Here is a 15,693-nt window from a genome sequence, read left to right on the forward strand (position 1 = left end):
TGTGTGACCAAAGTTGCCGGAATGCCACATGCGTCCACTTATATCAGTGCATTCATAACAACCCGAACATTACGAAACTTCTATTCGATCAAATAAGCCTGGTAACAAATTAGCAATTACATTTTTTGTTGACCAAAATCGACACTTTCATTGACCACTTCGTCTTATTTTCGTGGAAAGATTTGGGGCAGAGTAAACCCTCTCGCTTCGCCTCTTCTGGTTTACCCAATGGCAAAGATACATAGGAGTCAGGTTAGGTTGGGGGCAATGGGCATCTTTGTCCATGGTTGACTCATAACATTTATCTCAAACCAGAGTAAAGCATCTTTGGTGGGGTGTGGTGGTCTCTGTAACCAAGGCAAACTGATTTGGGACTACGGGGTTGGGACTACAAGGATGCTTGAAATTATGAATTACAGTAGTGATTTGTATTAGCTGTAAAAACCCTCCATGCTTGATTACCTGTGAACCTGATGTGAGAAATGGCATGGTATATACAGAATAATATGAGTACATGTTTTTAGAGAATTTAGACGTTTTTACAAAAATATAATTCACAACACTTAATTTTCTTGATAAGGCTTCCTCTTAGTGGAACGTTAAATATACATCAGTTAGATCTGTGAGCACTTGTATGGTATAAATGGTGCCTAATCAGAATTTTCATGAAAATATCATTACATTCACAACTTTTAATTGTCTTCATAAAGCTTTCTTAAGACATGAACTTTAAATAGACATGTTAGAGGTTTGAGAGCTGGTATGGCATATTTAGAGTCTGAGTAGCTAGATAGAGGGAACTATCTTTAGATGATTAATTGATTTTCACAAAATATAATTACATTCACAATTGTGACCATTGTGTATAGATTGTTTTGGAGTCTGTGCGAGGTTGGATATCTAGACTAGAGCCTTGTCTGAATAGCCAGATACAGGAAAAATGTTGTTGAAAATTAAGGGGATAGCCCAAATGGGTTTCAAACCCAGAAACCTGCAACTGTCAGTCCAGTAGTACTGTCACCATAAAGCCTGAACTAAGGGCTACATAAAAATGGTTTTTAATACTGATACAAATGTGGAGCAAAAGCTAAACATACAAAAATGAGGTTCAAAATGAGTCACTGCAGTGATCTGGACTCACACAGTTGTAGGGTAGTGGCAAAATGGTGCAGTGCTGTGTCATTGTTGGCAAAAGTCTTGCTCCCTCAATTTCCAGCGCTGTAGTTTAAAGCCTCTGCAGTCACCTGATGCACTGCTGAGATTTTGTTTGTTTTTAGGGGCTAATGGTAATATTTGCTATTCATCGTGTTTCAGAGAGATAGACATGCTTCTCAGCTAAATGTATATCATGTTTTCTCAGACTGTCCTCATTGCCCTCCGTCTCTCCACTGCTTATCCCCGCCCTTTATCACTGCTTATCCCCACCCCTTACATCTCTCTCATTCCCTTCCTTAATAGCTCAGACTTGGCTGGCTGCCGCTATCATTGATCCCTGCTGTCAGTGCTCTAAAAAAAATGTTTGCGTCACAGTCATTACCAGCTCTATAAAAGATACAGTGATGCAGATTCCACTGTGTCGACCCAGCAACTCTATTACAGTTAGAGCTGCCTGTTTCGCAAGTCATGAGTTCCATTGCTTACGACCCTTACTTTCCCTCCTCTTCCCACAAGAGGAGGGTGATGCTGCGCAGTGGAGGGTATGGAGACAGTGCAGGAGGGATGGCATCCAGGTCGGTGTATTCCAGACACTCTGCCCCCCTCTCATACCATGGGTCATCCCGACTGCATTACCCAACATACAGCCGTAGCTCCTCCATGCTGCTGTCTACCCCCAGATCTGCTGCCGCTGCTGAACTCGACATCAGCCAGGCGGTGCAGGTGAGCACTGAGTTCAAGGCCGTGCGGACGCAAGAGAAAGCCCAGCTACAGGAGCTGAATGACCGCTTTGCCAGTTTCATTGAGCGCGTCCACGAGCTGGAGCAGCAGAACAAGGTGCTGGATGCTGAACTGCTGATCCTCAGGCAGAGGCATGGCGAGCCCTCCCACCTCAGGTCCCTGTATGAGCACGAGATCCGCCAGCTCCGTGCTGCTGTGGAGGAGGCCCGCGATGAGAAACAGGCTGCCCAGAACCACAGGGACCAGATGGAGGAGGTGCTGCAGAGTCTGCAGGGACGTTATGAAGAGGAGGTAGTGAGCAGGGAAGAGGTGGAGGGGCAACTGATGGATGCCAGGAAAGGGGCGGATGAGGCTGCTTTGGGCCGTGCTGAGCTGGAGAAGAGGACGGAGACGCTGCTGGATGAGCTGGCCTTCCTGAAACGTCTCCACGAGGGGGAGATAGCTGAGCTGCAGGCCCAGGTGCAGTACAATGCCCAGGTGTCCGTGGAGATGGAGGTGGCCAAGCCAGACCTGTCTTCAGCCCTCCGAGACATCCGTGTCCAGTATGAGAAACTGGCACATCGCAACCTCCAGTCAGCCGAGGAATGGTTCCGCAGCAAGGTGAGTGTGATGACAGAAGGCACCGCCCGCAACACAGACAACATTCGCAATGCCAAAGAAGATGCCGGGGAGTACCGCCGCCTGATTCAAACACGGAACCAGGAGATTGAAGCCTGCCGTGATAGGAACCAGTCCCTGGAGAATCAGTTACAGGAGGTAGAGGAGGAACAGAGTGCTGAGATCGCAGCCCTACAGGTCAGTGCCAGAGCAGCATGAATGAAAATCATACAATTTCTCATTAAAAAATGTCACATGTCTGAATATCTGCATTAGACCCTGCTGAGCCTAATCCTTCAGACAAATGTACACAATATACTACAGAAATGCGGTGTAATGTATCCGTTAAGTCAACAAGGTAAGTTTTGGACTGTAGATTACATGTACAAATAATTTGATAATAATGTGTATTGAAAATATGTCTACAGTAGAAAATAGTGCTAAGTTTGTATAGTATTGTTTTAGAGTGCCTCCCTATTACTTAAAATGTTTTTATTTCATAGTTATTCCACAATAAACACTTTATTAATCATGTTACACTGTTAACATAATAAAGCATCTCTCCAAAAACAGGAATCAATTGGCCAGCTGGAGGACGAGTTGAGGACAACCAAGAATGAAATGGCTCAGTACCTGAAGGATTATCAAGACCTCTTGAATGTTAAGATGGCTCTGGACATCGAGATCGCAGCTTACAGGTCTGTGGCTTATAAAATTAGATCAGCATGTTTTGTGCCGTCTCTCATTATCTACATGTTATCTACATATCTACCCTATGTATCTATTATCTTTCCAGGAAGCTGCTTGAAGGGGAGGAGAATCGCTTCAGTGCAGTAGGACCAGGGGCAATGTCCAGTGTCTATTCCCAAAGCCTGTGTGTTGCCCCATCCCGCAACCGCCCCATGTTTTCCATGCAGTCCAGCCTGACCTCTGGTGCCCCCTACCTACGCATGTACAGCTCATCATTCTCCTCTGCAGATGAGATTATAGCTGCTAGTCAAGCACAGCCTGCTGAGTCAAGTCCTCAGGAGGAGGAGGAGGAGGAGAGAAGGGAGACAAGGAAGCAAAGGAAGAGGATGTTGAGGAAGAGAAAAAAGCAGAAGGTCAGTATTGTCCAGAGTTTAAATTAATGTGCTTTCAAAAAAAATGTATGAAGGTTTTGAGATGTCAGGTTTCGTATCTGCAGCGGATAGCAACTAATCACACTGTCTGGATAAGAGCGTCTGCTAAATGACTTAAATGTAAATGTAATGTAAATGTCTCTACCTACAGATGACAATGGAGATATGAAGGAAGAGGTAGAAGAGGAGGCTAAAGGAAATGGAGACGATGGAGGAGATGAAAACCAAGAAGGTAGAGATGGAGAGGAGGACGGAGCCAATGAAACAGAAGAAGGGCATGATAAGGGAGAAGAGGATGAAAGCAAAAAGGAAGTAGAAGTGGCAGAGGAAAAAGAGAAGCCAAAGGACAAAAATATTTAAATCAAGATTCTGATGAATGACACATTGATTGTCCCATATTGAGGTGCTCTACAAAAAGATCCATTAGTTCAGTACAATCAATCAATCAGGAAACCATGGTATACAGCAGAGGCCTTTATGTTGGTCCTTCTGTAGCTCAGTTGGTAGAGCATGGCGCTTGTAACGCCAGGTTAGTGGGTTCGATCCCCGGGACCACCCATACGTAGAATGTATGCACACATGACTGTAAGTCGCTTTGGATAAAAGCGTCTGCTAAATGGCATATATTATTATTATATTATGTTTGTGTGCAAAGAGGTAGTATGGCTGTACACTGAGTGAAGCAAAACATGACAGTGTATGCATGTGTGTGCCAGCAAGGCGATAAATAATAAAAAGCAAATAGCTGTATATGAAATACATTAAAATAAATGCAATATGAGTGCTCTATGGGTGAGAGAAATGAGAAAGAATGTGTGGAGTTTTGTGAGCAAATACTGTATTGTATTAGCCTAAGAAATATTTGTTTGAAAAACCTATGTGCATTTCTGTCACCACAATATGCATATAAGAGCACCACTGTGTTCAATATACTTGATTTTCAATGCCTTAGACATATTCTTAGTGGGATCAATGATGTACTGTACTGAACACAAATAAAGACTTAAAACATGTCCATCTGAATACATCCATTTCTGGTATTATTGCACTATTGAATTCACTCATGAAGTTGCTACTCATTTTCCTGACTATCAGGATGAGTCAGCAATAAGAGTTTGGAAATGGATATGCCTAGTCAGTTGAACAATGAATGCCTTCAACTGAAATGTGTATTCTGCATTTCTCTCTCTGGATCAGAGAGGTGCAGGGGGCTGCCTTAATCGTCTATGCCTTTGGCACCCAGGGAATAGTAGGTTAACTGCCTTGCTCAGGGGCAGAACAACAGATTTTTACCTTGTCAGCTCGGTGATTTACAATCCAGCAACCTTTCAGTTAGTGGCCCAACACTAACCACTACGCTACCTGCCGGAGTGTATAGATAATAGCATTGGTGATTCAGGATGTTCTTTTAGAGTACATGGAGATTATTAGAATAACTGTTTCCTTTTTAGGTTGGTTGATAGATTATGTAATTCCTCAATAATACATGTACTACCTGTATGTCTCATGAGAAACACCCTCTTAGGTGGCCCTTTGACAAACACTGAACAAACTTTGGAAATTGCTGATAGTTTCCCCACCTTGGTAGATTTTAAAATGATAAAGAACAGCTGAGAAGCAAACACATTTTTTCATTAATTTTTTCAAATCGACCAGAAATCAGTGATTGAGAGAACTTTCACATACATCAACTCACATTTAAGATGTTATTAATATTATTCCTCTGGGTGTTCTTCTGTTTTTCTAAATACATTGAACCGTCTTCAGTAGAGAACAGGAACCCTGTGTGTGTGTGTCTCATAAGTCAGAAGGTCCTTTCTGTCCCATTATCCCCTTTGTGTGATCAGTGAGCTGACATTAGTGTTTTTCGTGCTGGCTCACTCTCCTTCACATCACTGGCCATAAATTAGAACCTTTACGATTCAGTTAGCTTGCTGCTGCACCAAAGGATCTGGCCAAATGTCTTCCGATGGAGGATGCCAGCAGAAAGCAATTCCCATTAGAGAAACACATGAGGAAAGTTTCACATTAAACCTGGACAGGGGATGGTCTGTTTTATTCAATACACTCTTTTTGCACCACACTGGTGGTGGAAATGCACAGCCGTTCATACACATGCAGGAACATTGCATACATACTGTGTGCTATGTGTGACTTGTTGCTATTCATATCAATTTGAATTTTGTGGATGTATATCCCCAACAAGGAGAACACTTGTTCTTCCAAGGATATAAGTTTTACTTGACAGGGATGCAGAGAGAATGGCTTAATTACTGCAGTGGCTGAAGTTTCCCATACATGGCATAACTCACACTATATACAGCACATCAATGTAGGGTAACAATTGGACTACAGATGCAGCAGGGCTCTGAAAATATAACTTGGCAGTAGAATTAAGGAAAAACACCTTCAACAAAACACTATATTATAGTCATATTTCACCTTATTAGAAAGCCAACGCCCCAAACTCTGCAGCAGCCACCTCCCTCTTTCCCCTTCTCTATTTTCCCTGTCCTCAGCTCACCCCATCCTCTGCAGCTCCTCCCTCCATCCCTCCCTTTTTTCCTCCAACAAAAGAGAGGGCGTTGCAATGAGAAAATGAGGAGACTGCATGTGTATCAAACTGATACCAGCACAGATTCTCTATATATAAAAGACAACAAAAAGGGAAGTTAAGAAGTTGGGCTCAACTTGTTGTTTTTGAAACTCATTTTAAAGCAACCAGGGTTGCCATGAGGGAAATGTACCTCAGCAAACATAAGTCAAAACACCACCTGATTCTCTGTTGGGAAAACAATGTTAATGTCAAGTGTTGTAAAAAAAAAAAAAAATTAAGGAAACCAAAGCCCATTCTACTGCATGTCATACAAAAGGTCTGTAAGTCATATTGTACAAAAGATAAAAAGTGAAATGTATGTTGCTGGGATCTTATGGACATTCATTGTCATTCACAAAATGGGTTTGAGAGGACTGTGCAAGTCCTCGCAACTGATCTGCTACCCTCTTGCGGAGCAACAAAGCATTAGGAGGGGGGTTGTCCACCTTTGCCCCCCGTGAGGCCTTCCAATAATGAAAAACATGGCATTTTGGGTATATGAGAAATAGAGAGCATTCAAGTCACCTATAAGAAAAACATCTATTTTTTGTACATATCATTTCATATCACATATATTTTGTTGGATTTTGAAGTTTAAGTAAGTAACACCAACCTTGTGGATGATCGTTTGGGTCAAAAGCCTGGAAAATGCTCTAAACATGTGGGGTACCTCTCCTGTACTTGATGATTGGACACATTGAACCCCCACAACTAGACAATGTAAATACTACAACTTAAAGAATATTCCCCCAAAATGCCTCATTCACCTTAGTTGACGAAGCCATTTGCTAACATTAATGTATTTCAATACATGTTGACAAATTTACCGACCTGATGACCTTTAGGAAATGGACCAGTGAAATGTTGCTGTGTCCAGGGTTTCTGTGATGCCAGGGAAACCCTGAGTGATCAGCTGCCCATCTAAGTCCTGCAAATCACTGGAGCAACAGAACTAAATGCCCTTGAGAAATGTCTCCAGCCCTATCCCTCAGCTTTTTACCAAAACGGGTGGGGAGGGCGCATTGTTATTGTTTCAATTGCTGATTGCCACTTTAAAGAAGTAGACCCTGTCATGGTCATGAGGTGGGCATCTACTCCATCCTGAGGAAGCCCCTTCCAACCCTGCTGCACTACTCCTGGGGTTGTCTCAGCGAGGTCTGCCTCTGTGGTTGTCACTGGGCACCTTCCTCACCCAATCAAAGACAGTGTCAAAGGAACCCTCACACTGGCCTGAAAGAAGAGACAAATGGGTGTTACATAGTGTGTTTTGTATTCTCCTAGTATACTCCCAGTACACATTACCTATGACCTTGTATGGCCTTTCGGTCCTCCCAACCCATCTCCATAAGGCTGTCATTGGGGAACAGAGAGTGCATCACAAAGTCAGAGGAAGAGAAGTGGGGCAGTCTCAGTACATGTCCTGTCTCATGCAGCAAAACCTGCATTTAAAACAAAAAGCTAAACATTCTGAATTTCACATCACACTGAGAAACAAATGTGTGCCACGTTGAATGTGTATAGCCTACTGTACCAACAGCCGATTGACCCCATGGTTGGATGGAAAAACACTGTAGACTTCATCATCATCCAGGTGGATCTGTCCTGGCTGGGCTGTATGTGCAACTTCTCCTCCTGTTCCATTGAACAACAAAGGACAGCCTAGGTGATGTCCTGAAGACTGAGGGTCAGAAACACAAAAACACACAGACCAAAGGGAGGCTGGTCTGAGCCATAGAGAAAGATAGAAGACTCATGGATATAGCATTTTAACATGGACATTGCATGCTTCCACCATTTTGAAGTAGGCGACTGGGTAGGGATTCCTATGAGTTGGGAGCAATCAGCCAATGAAGAAGAAAAATTGACTACTTTAAACTAGAGATAGACGCAATGGCGCTGCCCATGTGTCACAGACGCTATAATGGCACAGATACAAAGATGAGTAATCTGTCTATCGCTATGTTCTGAGCACATCTCTCACAGGAAAGAAGAAAATAGTAAAAAGTAGATTCAATATGTAAGCACTATGGAATACAATAAACTTGGGGAACACCAACGGCTATGCATCATACAGTAAAATTCAGAGCGTGTCTGTAAAACCTGTGCCAAAGCCCAGGAGGAAATACATCTCTGCCCCAGGAGAAGTAGGATCCTCCTGAAAAGAGGCTCCCGAGTGACGCTGCGCTCTAAGGCACTGCATCTCAGTGCAAGAGGCATCACTACAGCCTGGTTTGAATCCAGGCTGTATCACATCTGGCTGTGATTGGGAGTCCCATATGGTGGCGCACAATTGGCCCAGCATTGTCTGGGTTTGGCTGGGGTAGGCCGTCATTGTAAATAAGAATTTGTTCTTCAATGGCTTTCCTAGTTAAATAAAGGTTCAATAAAAAGGAGAGTGGAGCTACCTCAGCCCATCGCTGGAGGGCCAAAGCAATCACTTTCCCCTGTTGGACAGGCAGGTGAAAGCCTCTGATAGCAGGTGATACCTGAGCCTGCGTTTGGCATAGCCCAGCCTGGGCATGGGGCCCAGGGATCCACCTGAACCCTGAGTGCACTTCTGTCACTGGGACCTGAAAACATGATATGGGCTTGAACCCACAGCTGGATCCTCACTACTCATATGTATTTTAGCCTCCTTGGTCCACAGGAGAGGTGCTGAAACATCCTTGGGAGAAGGGATCATATAAGGGATCACTGGTGAACTCATGGTCTTATCTTGGAACAGATGGTTGGAGGACAAGAGTTGATTATGATCGTCTTCTGATGCAGATGCTGTAGTCCGCTACCTTGTTGACGAGTAAGGAACAGACCATGTTTATAGCTCAGGCAGACTTTACATCCCAGCAGCAATATCTTGTGATTAGGCCTGTGATAAGAAAAGAGAAGGGAAAATAGAATTCTTAATGTACAATGAGTGTACAAAACATTACGATCTCCTGCTCTTTCCATGACATAGGCTGACCAGTTGAATCCAGGTGAAAGCTATGATCCATTATTGATGTCACTTGTTAAATCCACTTCAATTAGTGTAGATGAAAGGGATGAGACAAATTAAAGGATGATTTTTAAACCTTGCGATAATTGAAACATGGATTGTGTATATGTGCCATTCGGATGGTGAATGGGCAAGAGAAAAGATTTAAGAGCCTTTGAACGGGGTATGGTGGTAGGTCCCAAGCACACCGTTTTGTGTCAAGAACTGCAATGCTGGTGTGTTTTTCACGCTCAACAGTTTCCCGTGTTCCTAATGTTTGGAATGCTCAGTATATACTGTAGTTACACATGACCAAAATCCACATAAATCCATTTGGTAGACTAAATATGAAAACACCAATAGTTAAGTACTATTTATCTCTATTTGACCCATATGTCAAAATAAACATGTAAAATTCAATAAGTAAAATATGAATGTCAAGTTAGTGTTGGTTTACCACATGTAAGCCAGTCTGAGGAAGAGCGGCGAAGACCCCACCAGACGGAAATGAAGAGAGGAATGATAGACTAGCCAGTAGAGATAATCCTCCCAACCCCATCTCTCTGGGCTCCTATAAGGCTGTTTACTCTCTTCCAGCTCTGTCTTTCACTTGAGACCACAAGACTGTGAAAGTGATTGTTCTTTAAGCCCTACAATCCTGGCAGTAACTATACTTGTACACCTGTTTCTGTTAACATTGTACCCCCAAAGCACCATAGATAGGGTACAGTACTCACCGTTCAATCTGTTTACCCCTGTCTCTGATAACCATAAAGGTTGTCTTGTTGTTCGGGATGACAGAAAAAGAGTCTGTTCACAGTCATGCTTTCTCTCAAGGAGTTTTTAATAAAAGCAGGCCTGGCGTGTGATGCAATCCAATCTAAACTAGAGCAGTGGGTGAGAAGTGGAGGGTACAGGCAGTTTTTCTAATCAGAGCCTGACTTAAGTGAGGAATGGACACACATCCCTGTCTGCTTAACTGATTCATCGACCTACACCTTTTCGACTCAACCTGAGATGCCAGTACATATCATGCTTACATAATGCTTACAATAAGCTTGCCCCTGAGTTGATAGAATGTTCCGTAAACAATTATACACAATGCCCTATTGAGCCGGAATCTGTCTCTCATAAGCGTATTGTGATTATGAATATGACCTCATAATACCATGACTCAAGCACAATCATAAAATCGGAATAAGAGGTATCCGTTTCATAATAGTTGTAAATCCACTTGCTGTCACATGATGGCAATATTGTCTTACTTATTCACAGCTTGTGGAATTCCTTTTCATTTGAATGGTCTCTGGTATGTCTGTTACGTCCATCTTTAGATAAATGAGACCAAAGCGCAGCGTGGAAAGTGTTCATGATTTCTAATACTGAACTCCGACAAAACAACAAAATACAAAACCGAACGTGAAGTTCTGCAGGGCTAGATAGCAACTATGCAAAAACAAGATCCCACAATCTATCTGCAGACCTAGCCTAGTTGTTTACACTATGCAAAGTAAGGCCTACTCTGAATTTAGAAATGGGCTTTGATTCATTGCTAGTCCAATACATCTGCCTGAATCCAACATGGCCTTCTGTTGGCTCACTGTATTTGTGATGCACATTGGGATGTTCCTGTGTATTTTTAAGAATACACAAATCACTCAACCAAAAATGCTCAGATCCAACAAAACTGTGTCAAATTATTCAAAAGAACTTAAGTACATAAACCCTCAGTGGTCCAGTATTTGAATTGCTTAGATGAGGCAGCTTAGTAAAGCAAAACAGACAGTGAACAAGTCAAACAAAGAGAACTATTGGTCACACTTTTACAATAAGGGAAGGTGTACAGTGTAATTACAGTGTAGGTACGTTAGCTGATTTGTGTAACTGCATGTTGACATTTTTATATGCAATAGATTTGTAACAATAAACTTCTCTTCCCCTCCCTTAGTCCAGTCACTCTGTCCCCAGTGGAGTTGTCTGGCATTGACAGGGGATACAGCACCATGGCTCCCTCATCTCTCTCATCTAGAACCTCTTACATGGAGCTTGTGACAGAGCTGAACATTTCTGTAGATTTAGATGTATTATTTTAATCCATGCAGGTCTAAAGCACTCTCTCTCTTTTAATTGTATTCAGCCACATAAATCATGCAGCACAACAGTATATTCTGCAAAAAATGTCCATACTCATTTCCCAAGCAAATTTTTTTACAATAATTGTAGCTAAACCTCGTCTCGACACCGAATAATTGTTTAAGATTAGTTCTACTCAGTTTTTCTCTATTGTGATTTTAATTGCAAATCCTTTGTATTGTGCATGCCACAAACATGCATAGCAGTTGTAAGTGCTATGTAAATATGTACCAGAAACTGTAGCAATAATTCCAAGGGTTGACTACTCATGCCATCTGCAGTTACCCTGCTGTTTCCATGGGAATATGACATTTTGCAGAATCAAATCAAGATATAATCTGTGATGGTTGACAAAACCCAAATAATGTTTAATGCTTAAAACCTAATAGCAATTGCACAGAATACACAGAGAAATCACAATCCAAATAGTGAGAGCTAAATCAAGCTGTCAAGGGGAACAGCAAAGTAAATGGATGGCTAATGGTTATTGACAGCAACATTTGGTTGTTCTGTTAAGTGCTATCACATGATGTGAAGACAAATGGCTAAGTAGAATAACAGGCCTGATCCACTAAGCAGCTGCAGATGGCTTCATTGGGTGGAGAGGGGAGGGTGTGGCATCTCTGCCCATTGTCATGAATAAAATATCATAATGAATGCATGCATTGATGCAAACATACATAATGCATGAATGGTAACCTCACACAGACTCATCCTCTAAAATATAAACAGTGTGAACCTGATGATGATAGAGCAGGCTACTGTTACAAACACACATACCACACCCTCTGTCAGTGTCCACTAAAGACTGTGCAGTATGACAATGAGTGGATTCCTCACATTCCCGACCCTGAGGAACATAAAACAGTTAATGGTTGAATCACGTCAAATCAAAACGTTTTTATACTTCTAGTTGCGGCAGCGTAGCCTAGTGGTTAGAGCGTTAGACTAGTAACCTGAAGGTTGCGAGTTCAAACCCCCGAACTGACAAGTTACAAATCTGTCGTTCTGCCCCTGAACAGGCAGTTAACCCACTGTTCCCAGGCCGTCATTGAAAATAAGAATGTGTTCTTAACTTACTTGCCTGGTTAAATAAAGGTTAAAAAAATGACATCTTCTGTCATGTGCCCATACAGTGTGCTTTTGCACCATGCACTCATGGTGAACGGTAGCCCACTGTACACTAGCCTACTAGACAGTGTAGTGTAGGTTACTCTTATCACTTGTTTGAAGTATGGTTGTGTTACATTGTTCTTATTGACATTGTTGGCATATTGGCACAATTTGGTAATTGAATGACCGTTTTACGCAAATTACGCATCCCAATACCGCAACGCTCCGCTGCTGGATTCAATTGCATAGCGTCCTAGATTTCGCCCCTCCCCCTTTTGAAGTCATGATGGCGGAACTGTAGTGTTTAGGACTAGAAAAGTATTATCCGCCCAGCAGTTCACTTATTTATTTATTTATTTATCTATCATTTCCCCACAATGACCCGCTGGATTCCAACAAAAAAAGAGAAATATGGCGTTGGTAAGTTAGACAATTATATCGTCTTATTTACAATAGGGCTGTTTTCACACAGCAGTTTTAATTATTTAGCTAGTTGGCCAAGCCTATTAAACTTGGAAGTTATGTAGGAAGCTTTAGGAAAGGTCGAAGTTAAGCTACCTGGAATTAGTCACACATGTTGGCTGTATCGGGATCACTGAAAGAAAGTGCATTTTGGATAGATATTAATACGTTTCGTCAGCGTGTGCGCCTTATGTCCATACAGTAGCAATCTGTAAATCAAGAGGTTCGACTCTAAAGTGATTTAGAACCATGCTACACGTTGTGTGTAAACGTTTGTGTGATAACCAGGTGAAACGTTCTTGCGGCCCATATACTGTAGAAATTATGTAATTAATCTATTACTAGACATTTCAGATATCATGAAAATACCAAGTCACATAGCCTACTACATGAGTCACTTCAGTTTGTGTGTGTGTGTGTGGATACACGCCCTCAAGGTAAAGCAAAGCGAATGGGGAACCGTTTCAGCGAGTATGTAGACGTCAGTACACTGTAATAGAGCAGTTTATTGGTACCTGCAAGGATCATTTGTTGATGTTGTCACTATTAAGCAGTAACGCCTTTCATAGATTCTTATCAAAACATAGTTGAGTGAAAATGTATCAAAAGTTATCACCTAGTTGGTTTTCCTCCATAGTTTACAGAACATTAAGATGTGTAAATATAATAGGCATACAGATATCTGTATTCAGCAGGACAGAAAATAACCATAATCTCGTAGAATGATTTAGATCTCATCATGTATGTTCATTTTGTTCTGACACTTATTTGGGTTTTTAACTTTGTTTGTATTGGTATAATTCTAAAAAGAATAATATTCTAGTAAGGAATACCCTTTACTTGGCTTGCTAGCACCAAAAGTAACATACCTCCGTGGAAGTTCCTGTTCATACTTTGTTGTTTTCTAACAACCACAGACAGAGGTGTCATTTTCTCAGGGTTACTGAAGTCATAGTTTTTCTTGTTGTTATATTATATTTTTGTTTCTATCTTCTCAATTTTGAATATGACAGATGACTCCATGTAACTGCTGATTGGTGTATTCTTATTTGGGTAGATACAGTGTGAAACAGACACTACCTTTGGTTATGTTTGTGAAATGCTGATCGAAGCAGAACATCCTTGAAGCTTGTTATGTGTCCATTGCTGCTAAGCCCTAGTAAAAAAAAGAAAGAAGTCAAACCACTCACTCATGGACTAATGTATGTGATAGTGTAGAGGGTGTTATTGCAAAAATAGAAGTACAACATGGACACTTTATTGATATAAATGCATACATATATTTCATCATCACTCATCAGCGCACACATGTATTTCAATCTTTGACGAGGTCAGAGAGAGCTGGTAGGATTTTGATGAGTTTTTGTGTTGTTCATCTAATACAGGGATGGGCAAGTTTGATGGGGGTGGGGGCCACAAAAAAATTGAACTCATCATAAGGGTCGCAGTTGCTCGCGGGTCTGTGTACTCACATCCATCCCACCAGCCAGTAATTCAACCATGAAAACAAGTTTAGATAGCTGGCCACTAAACTAAGTTACCGATCTAAAAATATTTAGCTGACATGGGCTAATTGACCAACTATCAGTGACTGACATAACAAGAGAAAAACTGCTGATGCACTACCAAATTTCGAAATTTAACCTTGTGTATTCTACTATTCTAACTCACACCAGTAAGTTGAGACCCTGACTGAGTAAAAAAATATATATATATCAGAGGGCCATCCCTGATCTATAACCTGCCAGCCAGAGATGTCACAGGTTGAAGTGCACAACATTGTGAAGGAGCTGCACAAGTGAACCATACTAAGGCACAGACAGTAGCACTTGAGCAGTGACAGTATTGCTGCATCACAACACGCTTGGTTTGATTATTTTCACTGGCACAGCTCCGCTGTTGCCAGCCTGGCCCTGGGCACAGACAAAACTGTGTTAAGTTGGTGAAACGGGCCATTGTCACTATCTGCGTGACAAGAGGGAGATGTCATTTCTTTGTTTTTTTTAAATATAAAGGCTATTGTTTCTGAGTTGACAGAGGAAGTTTTAACTATGAATAAGGAAATGGTTTGATGAGGTTTGATGTCATGATGAATTCTATTATTTGCATCCTCTATAGGACTGAATGGCACCCGGGCAATTCCACTGTTACTGTGCGCAGACACTTTAAATGTATGCCAAACAAAAAACATTGATTTCAAAGTTAAACAAACCATACAACTCTATGCACAGGGACTATTTATAACAATTTACACTGACATTGTTACAAAAACACATTTACTAGAAGAACTGTGCAGATGCTATGTTTGCTAACATAATCTCAGTAAAATCTCCCTCAGCTTTTTTATGTGACCATGTTTTCTGCTCCTATTAAATGGAAACTCCACCCCAAAACAACACTTTTGTATTTGTTTCATTAGTCCATTGTTGATATAGTCCCAAAATATTTTGCTTGTCAGCAATCACGTTTTCAAGATATATACTTGATTGCTGACATGCAAAACATTTTGGGACTATATCAACAATGGACTAACGAAACAAATACCAAAATATAGTTTTGGGGTGTAGTTTTCCGTTGAGATTCAAAGGTGTCTGCAGAAAGAACAGGGTGTCAGCTATGACATGACACCATGAGTTTGAAAAAAAAATATTTTGGTTTCTGAACTACAGTAAGTGAAGTGGGTTTACATCCGGTAACAAAATTGTGGTAACGGATTTTCATCATGGGTCCCTGATCTGTACTAATATATGCCATCTGTACTACACAGAAATGCATAATTATGGATATGAATGTCATTCTCT

The 15,693-nt window shown here is 41.5% G+C and overlaps 1 protein-coding gene, 1 non-coding gene and 1 pseudogene across 3 annotated transcripts in view; all 3 read left to right on the top strand.

The window, feature by feature from the left end:
• Nucleotides 1-18: 18 nt before the first annotated feature.
• On the top strand, nt 19-4,629 carry LOC124033324 (annotated as a pseudogene).
• A 6,488-nt stretch (nt 4,630-11,117) lies between these two features.
• Nucleotides 11,118-11,250, top strand: LOC124034768. Its single transcript, XR_006838653.1, has one exon. It is a non-coding gene; the product is annotated as a small nucleolar RNA SNORA49 (small nucleolar RNA).
• Nucleotides 11,251-12,710: 1,460 nt separating this feature from the next.
• LOC124034347 (dedicator of cytokinesis protein 5-like) overlaps nt 12,711-15,693 on the top strand; it is a 51,070-nt gene continuing 48,087 nt past the window's right edge. For both annotated transcript variants that reach the window (XM_046347430.1, XM_046347431.1), the window contains exon 1: nt 12,711-12,850. In XM_046347430.1, coding sequence (XP_046203386.1) covers nt 12,808-12,850 — 43 coding nt within the window. In that variant the 5' untranslated portion in view covers nt 12,711-12,807. The remainder of the gene's footprint in view (nt 12,851-15,693) is intronic.

This window comes from Oncorhynchus gorbuscha, linkage group LG04, assembly GCF_021184085.1.
Source record: "Oncorhynchus gorbuscha isolate QuinsamMale2020 ecotype Even-year linkage group LG04, OgorEven_v1.0, whole genome shotgun sequence".
NCBI lineage: Eukaryota > Metazoa > Chordata > Actinopteri > Salmoniformes > Salmonidae > Oncorhynchus > Oncorhynchus gorbuscha.